This window comes from Mustela putorius, unplaced genomic scaffold (genome assembly GCF_011764305.1).
Source record: "Mustela putorius furo isolate JIRA1106 unplaced genomic scaffold, ASM1176430v1.1 tig00000242_pilon_pilon_pilon, whole genome shotgun sequence".
In the NCBI taxonomy this organism is placed as follows: domain Eukaryota; kingdom Metazoa; phylum Chordata; class Mammalia; order Carnivora; family Mustelidae; genus Mustela; species Mustela putorius.
Window position 1 is genome coordinate 12,112,233 of NW_025421325.1, and position 19,135 is coordinate 12,131,367.

General features: G+C 37.0%; 1 protein-coding gene across 7 annotated transcripts in view; it reads left to right on the forward strand.

Moving 5' to 3' along the window:
* SLC10A7 (solute carrier family 10 member 7) overlaps positions 1 to 19,135 on the forward strand; it is a 254,159-nt gene that overhangs the window by 58,014 nt on the left and 177,010 nt on the right. For all 7 annotated transcript variants that reach the window (XR_006606249.1, XM_013059153.2, XM_045078339.1 and 4 more), the window contains exon 5: positions 14,318 to 14,356. Coding sequence is in view for 6 of the 7 variants with exons in the window: in XM_013059153.2 (XP_012914607.1) it covers positions 14,318 to 14,356 (39 nt within the window). In the remaining variant the exon portion in view is untranslated. The remainder of the gene's footprint in view (positions 1 to 14,317; positions 14,357 to 19,135) is intronic.

The following is a 19,135-nucleotide window of genomic DNA, read 5'->3' on the forward strand; positions in this document are numbered from 1 at the left end:
GGCAGAGAGGCAGGCAGAGAGAGAGGAGGAAGCAGGCTCCCCGCTGAGCAGAGAGCCTGATGCGGGACTTGATCCCAGGACCCTGAGATCATGACCTGAGCCGAAGGCAGCGGCTTAACCCACTGAGCCACCCAGGCGCCCCTGTTCACAAATTCTTATCCTTTAAATATCTGAAGGATCTCAAGATGTTACCTCTTTCCTGATATTGGTCATTTCTATATTCTCTTTTTCTCCTAAGCAGAAATGGCAAACTATGGCTTGCAGGCTAATCAGTCTTGCTGCATGTTTTTGTATAGTAAGTGAATTAAGAATGGTTGGTTTTTTTTTTTTTTTTTTTTTTTTTTTTTTTTGAGAGAGAGAATGCACAAGCAGGGAGGGGCAGAGGGAGAGAGAGAATCTTAAGCAGACTCCATGACCATTGCCAGGCCTGATCTCAGGACCGTGAGATCATGACCTGCGCCAAAATGAAGAGTCAGACGACTAACAGACTGAGCCACCCAGGTGCCTTTGTACACTTTTTTAACAGGTAGAAAAAAAAAAAAAAGAATAAAATTTCATGACACATGAAAATTAAATGAAAATAAACTTTTAGTATCTATACATAAAATTTTATTGGGACACAACCACACTTATTCCTTTATACGTTTTCTATGGCTGCTTTTGTGCTATAACAGTAAAGTTAAGAATTTGTGACCATGTGGGCTGCAAAGCCTGAAATGTTTATTATGTTGCTGTCATATAATGAAAATACATATCTAATCTTTGTCCCAGCTTCTTGGCACAGAGCTTCAAAAACTGCTAGAATTTCCTGAGTGATTAGGTTTTTGTTATGTTAATAATGCTAATTAGCCAACTCTTGATGGGCTCTTAGGTAATCTTAGGATGTGGGCTGGTCACTGAGAAGACCAAGTCTGTGACCAGAGGATTGGAACTTTTAGCCACTCCACCTTCAGAAGGAGAGGGGGCTGGAGATTGAGTTCAATCACATGGTCAATGATTTCATCAATTACGCCTATATAATGAAACCCCAATTAAAAACTATGGTTACTGAAGTTCACTGATGCTTCCTGGTTGGTAAACATACTGATGTGCTGGGAGAATGACCAGACCTCCCTCTGTGTATCGCTTATAATCAAAGTGTAATCTTAACTAGCACTTTCAGTGGGGTCAGAGAGCTGTTTTACTGAATTATTGAAGCAGACAGGGTCATGGGAACTCCTGAATTTATAGCCAGCTGGTCAAAAGTGCTGGTGGCCTGGGGACTCCAAAAGTGCCTTCTGAAGTGAGGTCAGTCTTGTGGAGGACTGAGGTTTGAGCTTGTGGTGTCTGGGCTAACTTCAGGGGGTTAGTGTCAGAATTGTTTTGCAGTATATTCAGTTGTTGTTAGACCAGCTGGGTTGAAATGGAACAGTAACCCTTTACAGAATAGTTTTACAATTCCTGTTTTAAGGTTTTATCAATTTTACTGATTTTTTTCCCCCAAAGAACCAGCTTTTGATTTCATTGATCTCTATTGCTTTTATGGTTTTGACTTCATTCATATCAGCTCACATCTTACTTAATTTTCTTCCTGTACTTATTTTGTGTTTAATTTGCCTTTTTTCCCCATCTTTTTAATTTTTATTTTTTTTAAGTAGGCCCCACAGCATGGGAGCCCAAAGCGGGGCTTGAACTCATGACCCTGAGATCAAGATTTGAACTGAGATCAAGAGTCAGATGTTCAACCTATTGAGCCACCTAGGTGCCCTTCTTATTTCTTATACTTTGGGGATTATGCCATCCTTCGTCTCTTGGTGTTCAGTGACATCATGTTTGCAGCTTGAAATTGGCCATGATGGGAGTATTTACAGCTCAAAAATCAGCTAATATTACTAACTGATGTTCCTCCCCCCATCCTGAGAGCCAATTGTTAAACATTTACCAGCATACTGCTTGTAACAGTATATAACACAGCTCTTTTTTAATCTTCTTAGGAGACCTAATATAAAAAGATGATCTCAAATCAATAGTTAATTCAGAAAAAGAAAGGACTTGATAGTGAGAAGTGTAGATTAGTAGTGAAAAATATAGATTTGAAATCTAGAATTTTGAAAGAGATTATACAATCTCTGATCCTGAAGATATGAATAACAGGACAGGTAGGTTCCTTCTGTTAGTGATTTCAGTGTAGTCTTCTTTGAGGAAAAGTGCCTTGATTAGATGATCTGCAAAAGTCCATTTCAGTTCTGTAAATCTTTGGTAAGTTATTTCCCAGAAGATGGTAGGAAAGCTGTTTTATTTCTAATGAAAAGCTGATGAGAGAGTTATTGTTGAGGGATTGATCCATTGCCCTCTTAAGAAGTTTGCGATTCCCAGACCTAATGGATGGAAAAGAGCAAAAATAACAGAGGTAGGTAGCTAGAGTCTAAAATTTGTAAGAAACACTAGATGGTTTGACGTAGATTGTCACTTAGGTTTTGTGGATGCCCTTCTAAACAAAGTGTTAAGGGAATTCTTGGCCAATTTCTCTGTTGGTGGAGAGCTTAGTTCATGGGTTGGCATTAAGTAGAGCTTCCATTAATTGATCAGAAAAGTGCTTGTTGTCCATCACTCAGAGGTATTGAAAAAGCCCACTTTAAAGGAAATTTTAGAGGTTAATTTCTGTGCTGCCATAACTCCGATCCCATTGATCTTGTTGTGGTATAGCCATTATGATGTCTAGCCTAATACTGTGAGCAGACACTCTGGATTTTAGTTTTGTATTTTCAGTGCTTAGTGTAATAAATTAATAAGTTTATGTTGAAGTGGATAATTAAGGGAGCATTTATTTTATTCCCTCTTGGAAGTACATAGGAAATCCAAAAGATAGGAACAATTAAATTTCAGGGATATTGAGAAATTGGCATTTTAAAAAAGGTATAATGTCAAGTAGTATGGTTTTATTCAGCTTCATAGAAATTCACAAGTACTTAATAAGCTAGTAATAAATAATGTGCATTTCAATTTCATCGTTGATAATCTGAATTATAACGACAGTTTGTTCCTCAGTATTCAGTATTAATATAACAAGTAAGTCTAGGTAGATTTTCTTGGTATTATCCTCAATTTCTTTCAATTTTTAGTGAGAGACATTGAGCCCCTAGTATGTACACACCATTGTTTGCCTAAAGATTAAAGCGAGAGCCTCTAAAAATGTTTGTTGTACTTAATATTAGCATTCTTGTATGCTTTTTTTCTAATATATAATCAATACAAAAACCTTGAAAATCAAGGAAAATCACAAAGAAAAAAAAATCCATAATCGTATTACCCCAGCATAACCACTATTAGTGTTTTGGTTTATGCCCCTTTAGATTGTATATTTATAAATATCTGTTAAAAATAATATGTAAAATAGATAGCGTGGGTATGATAGAGAGGGCACAGGGACTGTCTGGGGATGAGTTCTATAATAGGCTTTGCCACTAGCCACTATGACCTTGCAAAAGATCCTTTCATCTCTCTAGAGTTCTATTTCTTCACTTATAAAGGGATTGTCATAGTATCTAAGGGCCCCTAACTGGTTGAAAATTCTGATTTCATTGGAATTGAACACCTGTGAAGACTGAGATTTCAGGAGGATGAAATTGCAGGTGTTTGATTCATAGTCTATATTCATCTCAATTATGAGGCAGGTCTAAAAATCTTGAATTTGTAGAAATATTTCCTGCTAATATCATTTGGTTTTGTTAGTATGAGGCAGTTATACTTAAAGTAACACATTTCTTTTGGAGCAAGAATCACAGTCTCAATTGCTAAAGGTACTTGAGCTAATAAATACGTTTTTAGGAAAGCGTTAAAGTAATCCTCATTAGCCTTTAAGTGTGCTACCAGAACTAAGAAGTGCAGAATCTCCCTATTTTAAGTACTTGCTATTTTATCAAAAAAGCACACCAAGAAGGAAATCAAAGTAGCTCTGTTACTTAATTCTTTTTGCACCTCGAGAAAATTGATTTTGTCTTCCCTCCTCTATGCCACGCATGTGGTGAAAATGGTGGGTTGCTGTGCGAGAACTATTGCATATTACATAGCAAAGCTTTAAAAGTGTTAAAAGGTGTCTGTTTTGTCTTAGAAGGGTCAGTTTTCATATTAAACAATTTTCGCTGGACAGTTAAGGTGTCCTTTTCCTTTTACCGTTTTGTAGAAGGGTTTTTTTGGTATGCATTTTAACGGTTATTTAAGAGTCCCCATGTGCTTAGAAAGGAATCTGAATATATGTGCCTTTTTTTTCAAAGCCTCAGCACAATGTGGGTTCTTCCATCAATACCATCAAATGACTGGGAGCTGTAGTTGGAACAATATGTAAAAATACAGCTTGTGAAAGATTTCCTTTATTAACTGTCATCATCCGCAGAATATATGTTCAAATAAACGTTGTGTAATAACTAAATTTGAGATTAATAGGCCCCTTAAGAAACAGCGAAGTCATTCAGAATAGTCAGTGAAAAATAGGCTGTAAGACTGTAACACGCACATATTGTCCTGCTTACATGCTCTCTCTGGTGTCATTCCCATTTATCACTGTCGGCGGGCTCTGTTCTCATTAAAACACTCTTGCACAAAAGCAACTTAATTTTCTTAAGAGGAGAGGACACCTGATTCAATTTAGCACCCAGAAACGGTAACTTGAATATATTTTTTCCTGGCCTGAATTGAGATGAATAGTTACAAACAAGAATAGCCACCCCCCATTCACCTCAAGATTAGGGATATTAAATAATTTTTTCCACTGGTAGCAAGAAATGAACCTGTAGAAGCAGGCAAGAAATGAAGCGGACTCTGAGAAAAGCAGCTGAACGTATTGGCTGGCGACTGGCATCTAGATGAACTTCTGTTCATTCCTGTAATGTTTTTAAGACAAAGAATTTAAATGGTCGTTAAGATGGTGAATTTTAATCGTTCATATTCTAAAAGTAATCTTTCTTTAAATTGGGGAATGCCTGGTAATAGTTCTATATTCTTCATTTGGACCTATTTGTTGACAAAAAATATTCAGTGCTGATTGTAAAATAACAGTCTTCTTTTTAGGCACTGCTGCTTAAAAAGTGCAGAAACACAAGTAACGGAATAAAACGAAGAGCACCTTTCACGTTGAGCATGGTGTATAACCTCACATTTTACCTGATGTTTCATATATTTACTTTTCTGTGGTATGCTTCAATAATATTTAAATATTTAATATCAAAATGTATAATTCAAATTTTACTTGTTTTAGATTTATACTGTGAAAATAGTGGTGATTAAGTAGTTAGTATTAAAATGCCCTAGCAACTAAGGTGCTTCTCAGAAAGCTAATTATAACTGGCCTTTAAACCAAATGGGATAAATTTTCCCTAATTCTTTTTTTTTAACATTTCTATAGCACTTTGCAAAATACCATACATGTAAAAAGAAGGTATTTTGTGTTTCTGTATTTAATAGGAGACCAAGGATTAGAATTTGACCTTTGATGTCTTTATGTTTTCTCAAACTGAACCTGTGCTTGGAAAGGAAATAAATAATTATTAAATAAAAAATTAAAATACTAAAAATATTATATTCTCCTTATGAATCAGAGGCTGGAGTGATAATAAGTTCATATAGTTGAGGAACTTTTCCAGGGTGAGACAATGCAACTTTGATTCATCACTAATAGTCAATTTTCTTTTCCTTTTTTTTTTTTTAATTTATCTAATCTGCCTGATTAACCCTTTATTATTTTCTGCCTTATTTAGGAAGAGATTGTTTCTGTTGGGCTTCAAGTAGTAAAAAATCAGACTGAAAGTAGCTTAAACAAGCAAAGACTTTCTTTCTCAAATACCAAGATGCCTGGAGGTGGGGGTTGCTGGCCTTTGTTCTGTGGTTCAGTATTAGAGTGGCCGTCTCTGTCCTGCACTTGGCTCTTGGCCTTTCTCTTCTGGATGCCAGAGAGTTTTCACTGCTCTGGGCAGGAAGGAACAGAAGAAACCAACCTCCCTAACCCCCACCACCAAGCGTATATCAATTTATATCTCATTGGCCAGAAGTTTGTTGAATAGCAACCCTAGCTTTTCCCTTTTCACGTGTACTTTTTGTGTCTTTTTGAAAAAAATTGTTTCCTTTTTGGAAGGCATAAAGCTAGTCTCATTTTTTTTTTTCCAGAAGTTTTTTAAGTTTTACCTTCCAACTCTAGGTGTTTAATTCAACTAGTATTTTCTTTATTCCCCCCCTTTTTAAAGACATATATTTTTCTTTTAGAGAGAGAGAAGGGTTGGTTTAGAGGAAGCAGCAAAGGGAGAGAGGAGAGAATCTCAAGCAGACTTCCCACTGTGCTGTCAGCTCCCGGCAGATGGAGCCCGAGAGCATGACCTGAGCCAAAATCAAGAGTCAGATACTTAACCGATGACTGAGCCATACAGTTGCCCCCTAGAATTTTCTTACTATATTATGAAATACTCTGTTTCTCCTCCTTTCCTAACTGCTTTATGATGGTGTGCTCATATACAGCTTCCTCACATTTGACATTTTTTACTGTAAGCTTCTGTTCAGTAGGGATTGTTTTATCTGGGAATCCACTGTGTTTTGGATTGTTGAAGTGACCCCAAAGAGAAGTTTTGCATTTGTCTCTTTCCGGGGCTCATGGGTTCTGTTGGTCTTTGACTGGTTTTGTCTTTTGTTTTCTTGGTTGAGTCATTAGGTTGGGATTCTTGAATCACATCTATAGTGCCAGTTTAGTTCTATGCCCACCCTTGATGCAGCTGGCCTTAGGTTACTGTCTTGATTCTGTCAGTCAGGTTTTCTAGGTGCCCTATGTGGGGGGAGCAGTCCTTCCAGGGTGCTGTTCTGCTTGCCGCAGGTGGCTCAGCCCCAGGCGTCCCCTGGGCGGGTTGAAGCTGGGCTTGCTGCTTCCCGGGCACAGGGCCCCAGTGTTGTCTGGGAGTGTGCAGCACTGCCTCCCCTCTTTTCCCACCCTGGCTTTGCCTAGCTTCTCTGTGTCTAACCTGGCTTTTCTAGTTTTCTTTCAGCTCAACTTTACATTTAAAATGTCGCACTGTTATTTTCATCTCTTTATCGAGTGGTCTGAATTTAAAGATGATGTACATGGAATGCCATCTCTTCCTGTGTCCTTTGACAGCATCCCTGACAGATCTCATGGTTCTCGGGTCACTTTTAGTCATAAAAATAGTCATATATTTAATAACTAGGCGTAACTTTTTGGTATTTAATTCGGGGCAGTCTAGCTTAAAACCTTAAATTCCCTTCTTTCCCAACTCAGGCCTAACCTGTGTTTTTAAATTTTTTTAAAAATGTTTATTTATTTTTGAGGGGGGGGCGCAGGGTAGAGCAGGGGGAGAGGGAGAGAGAATCTTATGCAGGCTTCATGCCATGAACCTGATGCAGGGCTTGATCCCACAACCCTGAAGTCACAACTTGAGCTGAAACCAAGAGTCGGATGCTCAACTGACTGTGCCACCCAGGCACCCCTAACCTGTGTATTTAAAACACAGTATGTTACACTTTTTTTTTCTTAATGAATGAACATATATGTGATGAAAATATAAACATAGGATAGGCAGGACCAGTGGGCAAGAGGGCATGGTTCACTATTTTTTTTTTTAAGCTTTTCACCCTCCCTACTTCCAGCCTCCGAGTGAATAGAACAAATGCATTACAGGGTGGGGGACAGTTTTACCCTACTGGTGCTGATGTAATTCAGCACTCAGTGCCCTGTGTCATGGCAGACACCCACAAGCTATATCTTTTTGCCAGACAGGATAGGGGAGCAAGTTCTTCAGAGTATACTTCCAGCCCTGCCCCAAGCATATTCCCCTCAGCCTCTTATTGCTGGGGACTCTTTGCCCTGGAAGGCTATTGTTTTGGTTTCTTCAAAAATGGTTAAGTATGATGGCAGTCCTCTGAAGTGTGTACCTGCCCGTATGGAATTGACAAATCTCACCCCATCACAGAACTGAAGTATACTTTATCCAATTGTTTAGTCTCTCTCTGTCCTGCCCCTGTGGTCTGTTCCAGGCAGCCTCCCCACCTTTGCTGATTGTAGTCCTGAAGCAAGTGCCTATTTCTGCTTGGTTACATAGCCTTCTTATTCCCTCACCCCAGTTCTAGGGAATTTACTGTGATGTTTCTGAGGAACCTCACACAGAACCTCTGGCAGCCTAGTGAGGGCTTTCTCCCCTCGGTAAACAACCAGCACGGGGCCTCAGTGCCATCTGGCTTCCTTGCAATTTCTCCTATGCACACTGTTGGTTCTTTTGTATCTGTCGCCCCATTCTCAACTGGAGAGGGGTAGTGGGAGGTCAGCTTTCTCATCTAAAGGAGGGGGAAAAGTCCAAAGACCTTCTACTCCTGGAAATTGCCTTTTATCAATCCTTTCTGGAATTCCTAGTCTTTTCTTATATAGTCTGCACATGAAATGGTCCCTGACCTAATTTTCATTTTGGGGGGTTTTCGTTTGTTTCTTTGTTTCTTTTTTCTTTCTTTCCCCTTATAAGTACTATATGGCTATGTCTGGTATCTTACTTTGGGAATAGTGGGGTATTTGCCACATACTCTTCTCAGTTTGGACTATTACTAGAAATTCTGAGATAGCTATAAATGTCCCACTTTAACATTTGGGTAAACATTTCTGATTTTGTTGACTGGGGAAGTGGGGTATGCAACAGTGGAAACTGGAAATTTCTTCAGTTATCTTGCAGTAGATCATTAACACCGAAAGTGGACAATGGATTTCATTTCTTTCTTTAGGGGGCTGATGATGATGGAAGGAAAAAGAAGGGGATGGACCAGCATTATGAAAATTTTAGATACTCAGTACACCTGGGTGGCTCAGTCGGTTAAATGGCTGCCTTCAGCTTGGGTCATGATCCTGGGACTGAGTCCCACAACAGGTTCCCTGCACAGCGGGGAGCCTACTTCTCCCTCTGCCTGCCACTCTGCCTGCCTGTGTGCTCTCTCTCTGACAAATAAATAGAAATAAAATCTTTAAAAAATTTTTTTAGATACAGTATAAGAAGAGACTTAGGTAGGACCCAGCAGTATTCATATATTTGTAGCACAGTCATTTTAAAAAAGGGCTACGTTTTTGTGTAACTCCAGAGCATGGAACATAGTCCAGGCATGGCTGTAACAAAAGATAAAGGTTTCAAGTTTACTGTCAGGACTTCGTAACATTTAAAGGCATTCGGCAATGGCAGAGCTTGCTTTTATGAGTTAGAGAACTCTCCATCCCCCTTGTTTTCAGTTTTTTTTTTTTAATGTTTCAAATAACTTAAAGTAGGCTATAAAAAAACTGTTTTTGAGCTTGCTCAGTTTTCCAAAATAATTTACTGATGACATGCTGTACAACATATAACAAAATATTAACAAAATACCATATATTGGGTAAAATTGGGCAGATACTAAAAGCAATATATTATCTAAAAATGTGTAATATAAAGAAAGTCAATCTACCTAGTATTAAAAGAACACCTCAATAATTGACTTTTTTCAGTTAGCCCTGATCTAATTATACATTATACATCAAATGTGATTATACATCAAATGTGATTACACCAAGGTATATGCTTTACGGATGGGATTCTTGAGTTAATAATAAAAACATTACTGTGCAGGGCATTCGGTTAGCATAAGTATTTATTTGTTTGTTGTTTGACTCAATAATACTTATTGAGGTTCTACTACAAACCAGGTACTATTCTAGGCACTGGGGACATGATCTTATACAAGTTAGGCAACTTTCCTGATGTATTGATGGACAGAGAATGAGTAATTACATTATTTCTAGCAAAAATGATAATAACAAAAGGCCACATTTAAAAATCAGTGGACTCTCTCAGGTATGACTTCTGGAAGGCAAGAGAGAGGAAACATATCCTGAGAAAGTCTGGTTGTATAATCGGAAGGGTCCCATCTTCAGAGCAAATTGTCCTGCGTGGCTCATGTTTGATCCCAGTTCATTCTTTATAGCCATCTTTGCTTTACACAAAATTAATGGTGGGCTTTGGGTTTATTTTTAAAACCAAATATTCACATGCTACAGAAACTCTGGAGAGATGCCCTCTGTTCATCCAGTAGCTTCCTATGCCCCTAGCACCGTGATGTGTGCTCCAGTGGATGCTCATCCTCCACCTTGCCAACCACCAAGAGAGGTCATGAACCTGCAGAGTAGAGATTGAAATGTTAATTTTATTTTAAGGTAACATGTTTCTTACATTTGTAACACAAAGGGATTCAAAATGCAAACAGTAAATGGCTCAACATCTCCCTGCCCAGATGACCTTTTGTTGAAATACAAAAAAGTAACATGTTAAAAACCAAACAGGATGGAACAAAATGAAAAATAAAAATGACCCCCACACAATCCCTTTCAACAAATGTAACCATATTAGAGCTTTTTTTTTTTTTTTGTAATCCCTTTTAGAAAAGGTAGTATTTTTTTTTATACTTACCTGTGTATATATACACACTATATACCTGTTTACACAATAGGAATGTGATATGATTTATAAGAAGAAATTTGTGTTTGGTCTTTGTCCCAGTTTCTAGCACAGAGCTCCTAACTAACACCCTTGGGATTTCCTAAGTGAGGAAAGCTATAAAAATTTTTTTTGTTAATTAGTTAATTGGGCAACTTTCAGAAAGCCCCCTTGCTCTCTTAAGGATGGGGCTGGTTATGGGGAAACCAACCTGAGATTAAAGGGCTAGAATTTTTGGTCCAACTTCCATACCTCTGGGGAGGAGAAAGGGCTGGAGATAGAGCTCAGTCACCAATAGCCAGTGACTTAATCAGTCATACCTGTTTAATGGAGCCTCTCTCATACCCCAGAAGGACTATTTGGGAGAGCTTCTGGGTAGCCAAATGTGTGAAGCTGCTGAGCATGTCTCATACCTGGAGAGAGCCTGGGAAGCCTGGTCTCCCATACCTTACCCTGGCCATATCTTCCATCTGTTCCTATAGAGACTTTTCATAATAAAGTGCTAATCAATAAACTGGTTTCCTCAACTCTGTGAACTGCTCTAGCAAGTTAACCAAACTTGAGGACATGGTTGTGGGAACCTCTGATTTATAGCCAGTCTGTTGGAAGCACCGTTGATGACAACCTGGCCTTTGTGATTGACTTCTGTAATGGGAACAGACTTTTGGGACTGAGCCTTTAAGCTGTGGGATCTGACACCAGTTTCAGGTAGATAGGGTCAGAACTGAGTTGAATTATAGGACACCCAGCTGCTTGAGGGTGTGGGAAGAAACATGGTAAAGGAGTTACACATTCAAAATTTGCTTTTTCACTTTAAATATCTTAGCCAGCTTTCATGTTGGTAGATGAAGATCATCTTCTTTTTACTGGACTCAGAGTATTCCTTGTTACATAATTCTAGATTATATTTAGCCGACGTTATTGCTACATAGCAGTAGTAAATTTTAAAGCATGATTTAAGCATATTTATGTAACCGTAATGTAACTGTATCATAGTAGGGAGGCTACCAGAAGTAAAACAAGATGTGAAAGGGATGCTCATACTGGGTTGCGACTGAAGTCTTCATCTGCCATTGCTGTTGCTTGCCTGTGGAACCAGGGCTCAGATCCAGTCTTTGGCCAACCTTTGCATTTTGCCAAACACATAGAATAACAGTAGGAGAGGAAGACTTGGGACATTTCTGGGAATCTTACTTATTTCAACAATTCAGTTAAATAAACATGTAGATGCTTAGGATGGGCTTCATTAGATTCTTTCTTCAGAAGACTTTAATTTCTAGTAGGGCAAGGAGGCATATAGAGAGGTCATTTCAGAGTGCAACAAGTGCCATGGCAGAGGTATGCTCAAGATTCTGAGCAGCAGCTGTAGGGACACTCAGTCCCCTGAGAAGTGTAGATATATGTGTGTGGGAGGAGGTGATCGAAAACTTCTTGGAAGGAGTTGCTAAGATAAGTAGGAATTACTGAGATAGAGGAAGGGAGAAAGGCATTCCAGGACAGGGAACACAAAGGTCATCAACAGCACAATGAGTCTGAAGAATCACAAGTAGTGTAGTGTTGTCAGGATATAAAATTGGAGGCAAGAAATAAGATGGACAGAGACCTGTTCATGGAGGGCCTTGTACGTGGTGTTCGGAAGCCGGAAATTCCTCCTTAAGTCTGAAGACTTGCATGCATTTTATGTATCCATTAAATGCTCTCTAAATAGTTATCATCATTCTTTGGAACTCTTGAAAACATAATCCCCTTATACGCTTCCAAGCAGAATTAAGTCAACTGTTAGCTTAATTATTTGTTACTGTCGAGCCCAAGATCCTTGGTTCTGTGTCCGATTTCACATGGTTCTTCAGGGTACCCAGAAACTTAATCAGCCATTTCACAAATGATTGCTGGAGCTCACGGCTTAGGAGCACCGAGTGTAGGTGCCTGGGTTCACATTTATTAGCACTGGCAGAACAACTAAGAAGTTGGCTGCAGCATCTTCGGGTACCTTCAGATAGCCTGTCCCTGTCATCACCATTGATTTATAAAATGCCAGTCCACATAAAATACGTTGCTTGTGTTTGGGTTAAAGAGAACGGGGCGGGGTGGTGTGGGAGAATGGTGGTCTGATCTGATGAGTAGTAGTTGACTTATTTTGCTTTGATTTCTGAGTCTTTTTACTTTTAACAATCCATGTTTTTTTGTTTGTTTTTTTGCTTTATTTTTGTTTTTCAATGCTATTCCAAACTTTGAGTTACCTTGAAAAAGGTTGGTGAAAGGCACTGGGAAAAAACACTTTTGGAAGAGAGGAGCTTGAAGAGGAATACCTCATTCCTTTATTAAGAGATGATCAGTCCATTTTAAGCACAAAATAGAGTTTAGAAATAAAGTGTTTGTGGGGAAAGTGCATTTTTTTTTTTTAAGGAAGGAAGGCAGTATTTTCAATTGATCTTTACAACTCAAGTATTTATACAGTTTTACTTATATTTCTCCAAACATAAACTTTTCCCTGAATCATCCATTATGGAATTCCAGGAAGATGGGTTAAATATGTTGCTATACTTTACAGTTGTCATCTGTAATGTTTTATTTAGCCAAATCTTTTTCTTTTTTCTTTTTTTTTTTCACTGCTCCCTGTACAACACAGAACACCATATGCCATTGTCCCTGTCAGGAAGCAAAGGTTTCCCTGGTCTGTGCCTGTGCCTGTGTTTATGCCACAGAGGAGCTGTGGTCCAGTGCCATCTTTTATTGATAGGGCCAGCAAAGGAGAAATCTAATGAAATTATCAAAGCTTTGAATTAATTATGAACTTGAATAGGAGAGCTAAGCTCTCTGGAGCCAGGGATCTCATTACCCATGCACTCTCATTGCATCCTCTTCTGGAGCAGAAGGCATTTTCAGCTACGGCTCTTAGCCTGGCTTTGGACTTTATTCAAACTTGCTAAACTGACATCCTTTTCTTACTACGACGTGGCTGCTAATGTCCATGCTGATTAATTTAATTCTGCTCTGGATCTACAGGAGATGTCAATAGGTTTTCTCTACCCCTCCTTTTGCCTTTTGTTATTTTCTCTTTCTCTCTCCTTTTTTTCCTCATCAAATTGGATATTATACAAGTTTTTATCCTTTTTGGGTAATGTGAGACGCTTTCAGGATTCAGGTATAGCTTCATGAAGTATAGTGATTGATTTAAATTTAAGAACTATATATTCCATCTACTATGTATTCCCTGGATACTTAGGTAAGCACAAAGTCAAATATTTCTTCTTTGAATTTTGAACACCAAGTGGAAGTTTTCTTTCTTGTTTCTACTTTAGAATTAATGGTATGGGAGTATCTTCCATGGTCTTAGCAGAATTGTTCATATTCTAATGTGTGTTATGTGGGAACAACAGATCTCACTTTGTGGGTGTAGCTTATAAAGCTCCCTGAAGCAGAGTACTTAATGTTTGCTTTACAATTCTGGTATTTCTTTTCCTGGTTAAAATTTTTTTTTTTTTTTTTTTTTTTTATGAATAAGTCAACCTCTTTTTTTAAGTCCAATAACCAAATCAATAACGACAAGGTTTCAATTTACTATTGGTGATGATTCTTTGGTACTATCATATAGGTTCAAAACATCTCATGGCAAGTCTTTTCTCCTTGCTTTGAGACCCATTATTTATGAATTCCTAAGCTGCAGCTCATCTATCTTAGTAAAAGTACAGGCCACTGGCGATTTTCTTAAGCAGTGACTAACTTTGCTTTATAGAGTCAATGTTTTAAAGGTTTTGAATAGTGGGGGTTGGGAGAATGATAATCTCTACTTTTCCTTTTTCTATTTACTTTCAGTGAGTTTTTCCCCCTATTTATTTTCTTTATAGGCAGCTGCAATATTTAATTCAGCCTTTGGAAGTTTTTTGGTAAGTAAACATGATTTAACTCATCTATTTTAACTTTTGTTGTGATGTTGTTTGTATGAAAGATTTAGTGAAAGTTGGACTTCTTTTACCATTTAGTTAAGTACAAAAGTTCTTGAATCTTTTTATGTGCCATTAGCCATACCTGAAAAATTAGTTGATAAATAAAGGGAGTATTCTCTTACAATATAATTTGTAGGCTTGACGTTTAATATTCCATTTAATGGATTCAAGGAATCAATTAAAACACTGTGTGTCTCCTTATAGAAGTTATGTCAATATATTGATCATTTAATGAGGTCTTTTAGATTATTATTATTTTGTATCATGGGACTGAGGATTTTGAAAAGGAAACATGACCCAGCTGGTCAGAAAGGGAATGCTAATTTACTTGTTGACATGTCATTTATTTTGTACATTTCACTGTCAAAGAAGCTACTGGCATGGATACTTCTGAGAAATCTATGTGAAAAAAATTTGAAATGAGGAAATGATTGAGTAATTTACAAGAGAATGCAATATTTTTTTGACATGTGAACTATAAATTGTATAAGGGTTAAAAAATAGCTCAGTGTTCATAAGTAGAACCACTATAATTATAATACTATTTTAACATTTTCAGTTGTTTTTTAAGTAATAACAAAGACTTGGTTTGTGTTATCAAAGAATGAGAAGGGAAGTGAGTTTTCTGTTAATTGAATATTTTTATTTATAAACAGTCAATTTATAAATTATATTTATTTAAATATAAAATATTTATAAACATTTTATAAATTATTATAAAATAATAAATTATTTTATTATCCTCCCTAAAACTTTGCCAAATTCATGAAAATAAATTAGAATATTTTATTTTTAGGTACATAATTCATTGGCAGGTATGAAGTACAGTGACAATTGAGAATAAAATCAGTGGGGTATAAAATAGTTCATGAATTTAAGCAAAATATTAATTACTTCTGTTTAAAATACTGTTTATCTCACTTCTGATTGTATGTATTTGAATGTACCTGAAGCTTTTAAAGGTATTGTTACACAAGGTTAATTCTGTGTAGTGCTACACAGCTTTTCAGGTCCCAATGTTATACACCTTTTAAATGATGTAGCTTCTGCAAAGTATATGCTTAGAGTATATCTTAATTTTAAAGAAGTAGTAATGTTATTCCCAATGCTGTATTATTATTGGGTTTTTGAAGAGAGCTAATAGCATCTATTTAATGAAAATGAACTCTGGAGCTACTTACTTCAGACTCAGTAACATTTTGTGAAATCGTTCTTTCATCTAAGTATTATTTTCCATATGTTGTCACGACTGACAAAATAATATCTGTAAAAGATGATCTTACTGGAAGCCAGGTTTTTGTTTTTTTTTTAAATGTGGTTTGGAATCCTATATGTCTACTATCAAAACATGGTTTCTAAGCTAGATCTCTTACTCTTTAAAATGTCTATGGTTATTGAGAAAATAAGTTGAAGTTATTGTCTGAATGACTGAAGCAAAGTGCACTGTCCCTTAGTTGGAGGGTAAACTTGCTAAGTATAGTTTGAGTTTTGCACTGATTGTATGAACAATGAACACATCTGAATATTGGTTCTCCCAGGCCCAATTCTTTGTAAGGTTCAGGGAAGTAAAACTCGTTCTTGGGACTCCTTAGGGTTTTTTTTTTTTTTTTTTTTTTAAATGCTCTTTCGCTTCTAAGAAGTTGTGCATTCTCACTCCTTAGGCTCCTGCTTTTTTTCCTCTTTTCATCTTTTTCTCATCTTACTTCCAGTTGATCAAAAGTATTGATCTCCTACCACACAGAGGTGGTTTTCTGGGTCCTACTGTGTTGTGGAGATGACACACAGAATAAGAAATACAAGGTAAAAGTTAAGAAGTCACACAGAAGGTGTTACCAGATGATGTATGATTGTCAGATGGCACAGGTAACAGGCACTCAATTCAAAAGTTAGAAGCAATTTCGCTTAGCTGGACTTTGAAGTGTGGTAGGACTTAGCTAGTAGATAAACAAGGAGAGGAACTGGCAGAAAGACAGAATTGTCATTTTCCATTTTTCCTTCCTCTTCTGTTCCCTCCTTTTTCTGTTCCAAAGTTGGAAATGACTGGAAAGGGTTTGAGAATGAAAATGATCATTGGAGATGTTTTTGTTCCAGGGTTATAAGAAATAGTAATTCTCTTTCTCCTCCCCCTCCCTTACCCTTCATCATAGTTACAACAAACCTTAGATTATGGACTATATTTGAGTCTGGGCTAAACCAGTTAGAATTAGGTTCAGATTATTGAAGATAAAAAATAATAATTGTGGCATATACAGGATATTCTTCTGTTATCTAAAACCTGGGAGGCTCTCACATATGGTGGCTTCATGGTCTCATTGTGGACAAATAAGCTTGTATTTCTCTTCCATCCTCCACAGCATGCACTTTCCTTCCTCAGGCTTGCCTCAGTGTCGAGATAGCTGCTGGAACTCCAGCCGGAAAGATACCTGGATAGTAAAGTCTTTACTTTGGGAAAGCACGGAGGAGCTCTCCTAAAATCCAAGTTTGCTTTCTTTAAACAGCACTCCGGAAATTCCAACAGTATACTTGTAATAATATCTTATTGCAGAGCTTACTCATACGATCATACTTAGCCAATGGAGAGGTTGGGACACGTGGCAATTTGCTAAAAGCTGAAGATTGGGTTTCTGTTACTAAGAAAGAAGAGAGTGGATATTAAAAGACAGCTAGCATTTTCTGCCTATGGGCAGTGTACAGCAATTGCCAAGAATTCAAAAGAAGAGATTAATCTCAGTTAATGATATGAGAAGGCTTTAGGGAGAAGTTGGTGTTTGAGTTGGGCTGGGGGAAAAGGACTTATTTTAGAGGAAGGAAATTCCAAAGTATGACCTTCATGTTTTATTTTGTTATTCTTTTTAAAAATTTTTTCTCACTTAATTTACTAAAAGAAAAAAACTTACTGTTTTAATTTTAATTCCAGTGTGGTTAGCATAGAGTTGTTATATTATTTTCAGGTGTACAATATAGTGATTTAGCACTTCCATATATCACCCAGTATTCATCACAACAAGTGCCCTCCTTAATCTCCATCACCTCTTTCACCCAGCCCCCACCCACCTCCCCTGTGGGAACCATTGGTTTGTTCTCTGTAGTTCAGAGTCTGTTTCTTGGTTTGTCTCTTTCTCTCTCTCTTTTTCCCTTTGCTTGTTTGTTTTGTTTCTTCAGTTCCTCAATTCAAAATCATATGGTATTTGCCTTTCTCTGACTTATTTCACTTAGCATAATGTTCTCTAGCTCCAGCCATGTCACCGCAAATGGCAAGCTTTCATTCTTTTTTATGGCTGAATAATATTCCTTTGTACATATATACCACCTCTTCTTTATCCATTCATCTGTCAGTGGGCACTTGGGCTGCTTCCATAATTTGGCTATTATAAATAATGCTTCTATAAACATAGGGGTGCATGTATCCCTCTGAACTAATGTTTTTGTATTCTTTGGGTAAATACCCAGTAGTGTGATTACTGCATTTTAGGGTAGTTCTATTTTTAACTTTTTGAGGAACCTCCACACTGTTTTCCAGGGTGGCTTCACCAGTTTACATTTTCACCAACTTAAATTTTCGCCAATTTAAATTCTTAAAATTTAGGATTAGGGGTAGTAGTATGGTTTCGGGAATCAAACTGGCTTGATTTAAATCCTTACTTGACTGAATTACTAATCTAATCATATGACTTTCCCTGTATATAAAATGGAGTAGATAGTACCTAAACTATACATTGTTGTGGTGAAAATTAAATGGGGTAATCTGTATAAGATACTCGTGATCTAAGTTTGGTCCAAGCTCTGCCATGAACTTTTTTCTGTGCCCATGAATATCCATAAAATGAAGAATTGGTTCCCTCTGACTAATGATTATAAGAGACCATTTCTTTTGTATTTATATAATGGAATTTGAAAGGGATATTTACTTCAGATTACATTAAAACTTTGAATGAAAGCCTTTATTAGAGGAATTTTTGAAGAAAGAACTCTGAAGGCATTTTTGTTGATTATTAGACATCTGGGTATACCAAATAAAATACTGTACGTATTTATAGCTAGTTTAATAATGTCCCAGGTCTAATTAAAACACAGTGTTTTTAAGAGCTAATTGTTACAGGGAACTGTGTTGTTGTTGTTGTTTTTAAATGTAGCAAGGTTGGTAATAACCAATGATAGATGAATTCAATTTACATAAATTTGAGACCAAGAGAATATTTTAAAATCATGCCACAGAGGATTGCTTTAAGTTAAGAAGTTAATGCCATTATCTCCTCCTCTCATTTAAATTGTTCTGTTTACAATAATTGTGGAGCATAATAAGTGTTTTAAGATTTCCCACTTGATGAGATTTTAATAGAATTTGATAGTCACCACTCTGAATAACTAAACTGTTATATATAAATTCTGATAACAGTTTAGTTATATATTTATATATCTATATCTATCTATAGATAGATAGATATATTTTTTTTTTCTGTGTAAAACCAGGCATTTCAAGTTCAACCATCTTGCTTTCTCACCAAAAGAAAGATTTTTTAGAAAACAGATATTGGCAACTTTTAAAATAATTTCAATGGAAAAATCCTCTCTCTCTCTCTCTTTTTTTTTTTTTTTTTAAGATTTTATTTATTTATTTGATAGACAGAGATCACAAGTAGGCAGAGAGGCAGGCAGAGAGAGAGGAGGAAGCAGGCTCCCTGCCGAGCAGAGAGCCCATGCGGGGCTCAGTCCCAGGAC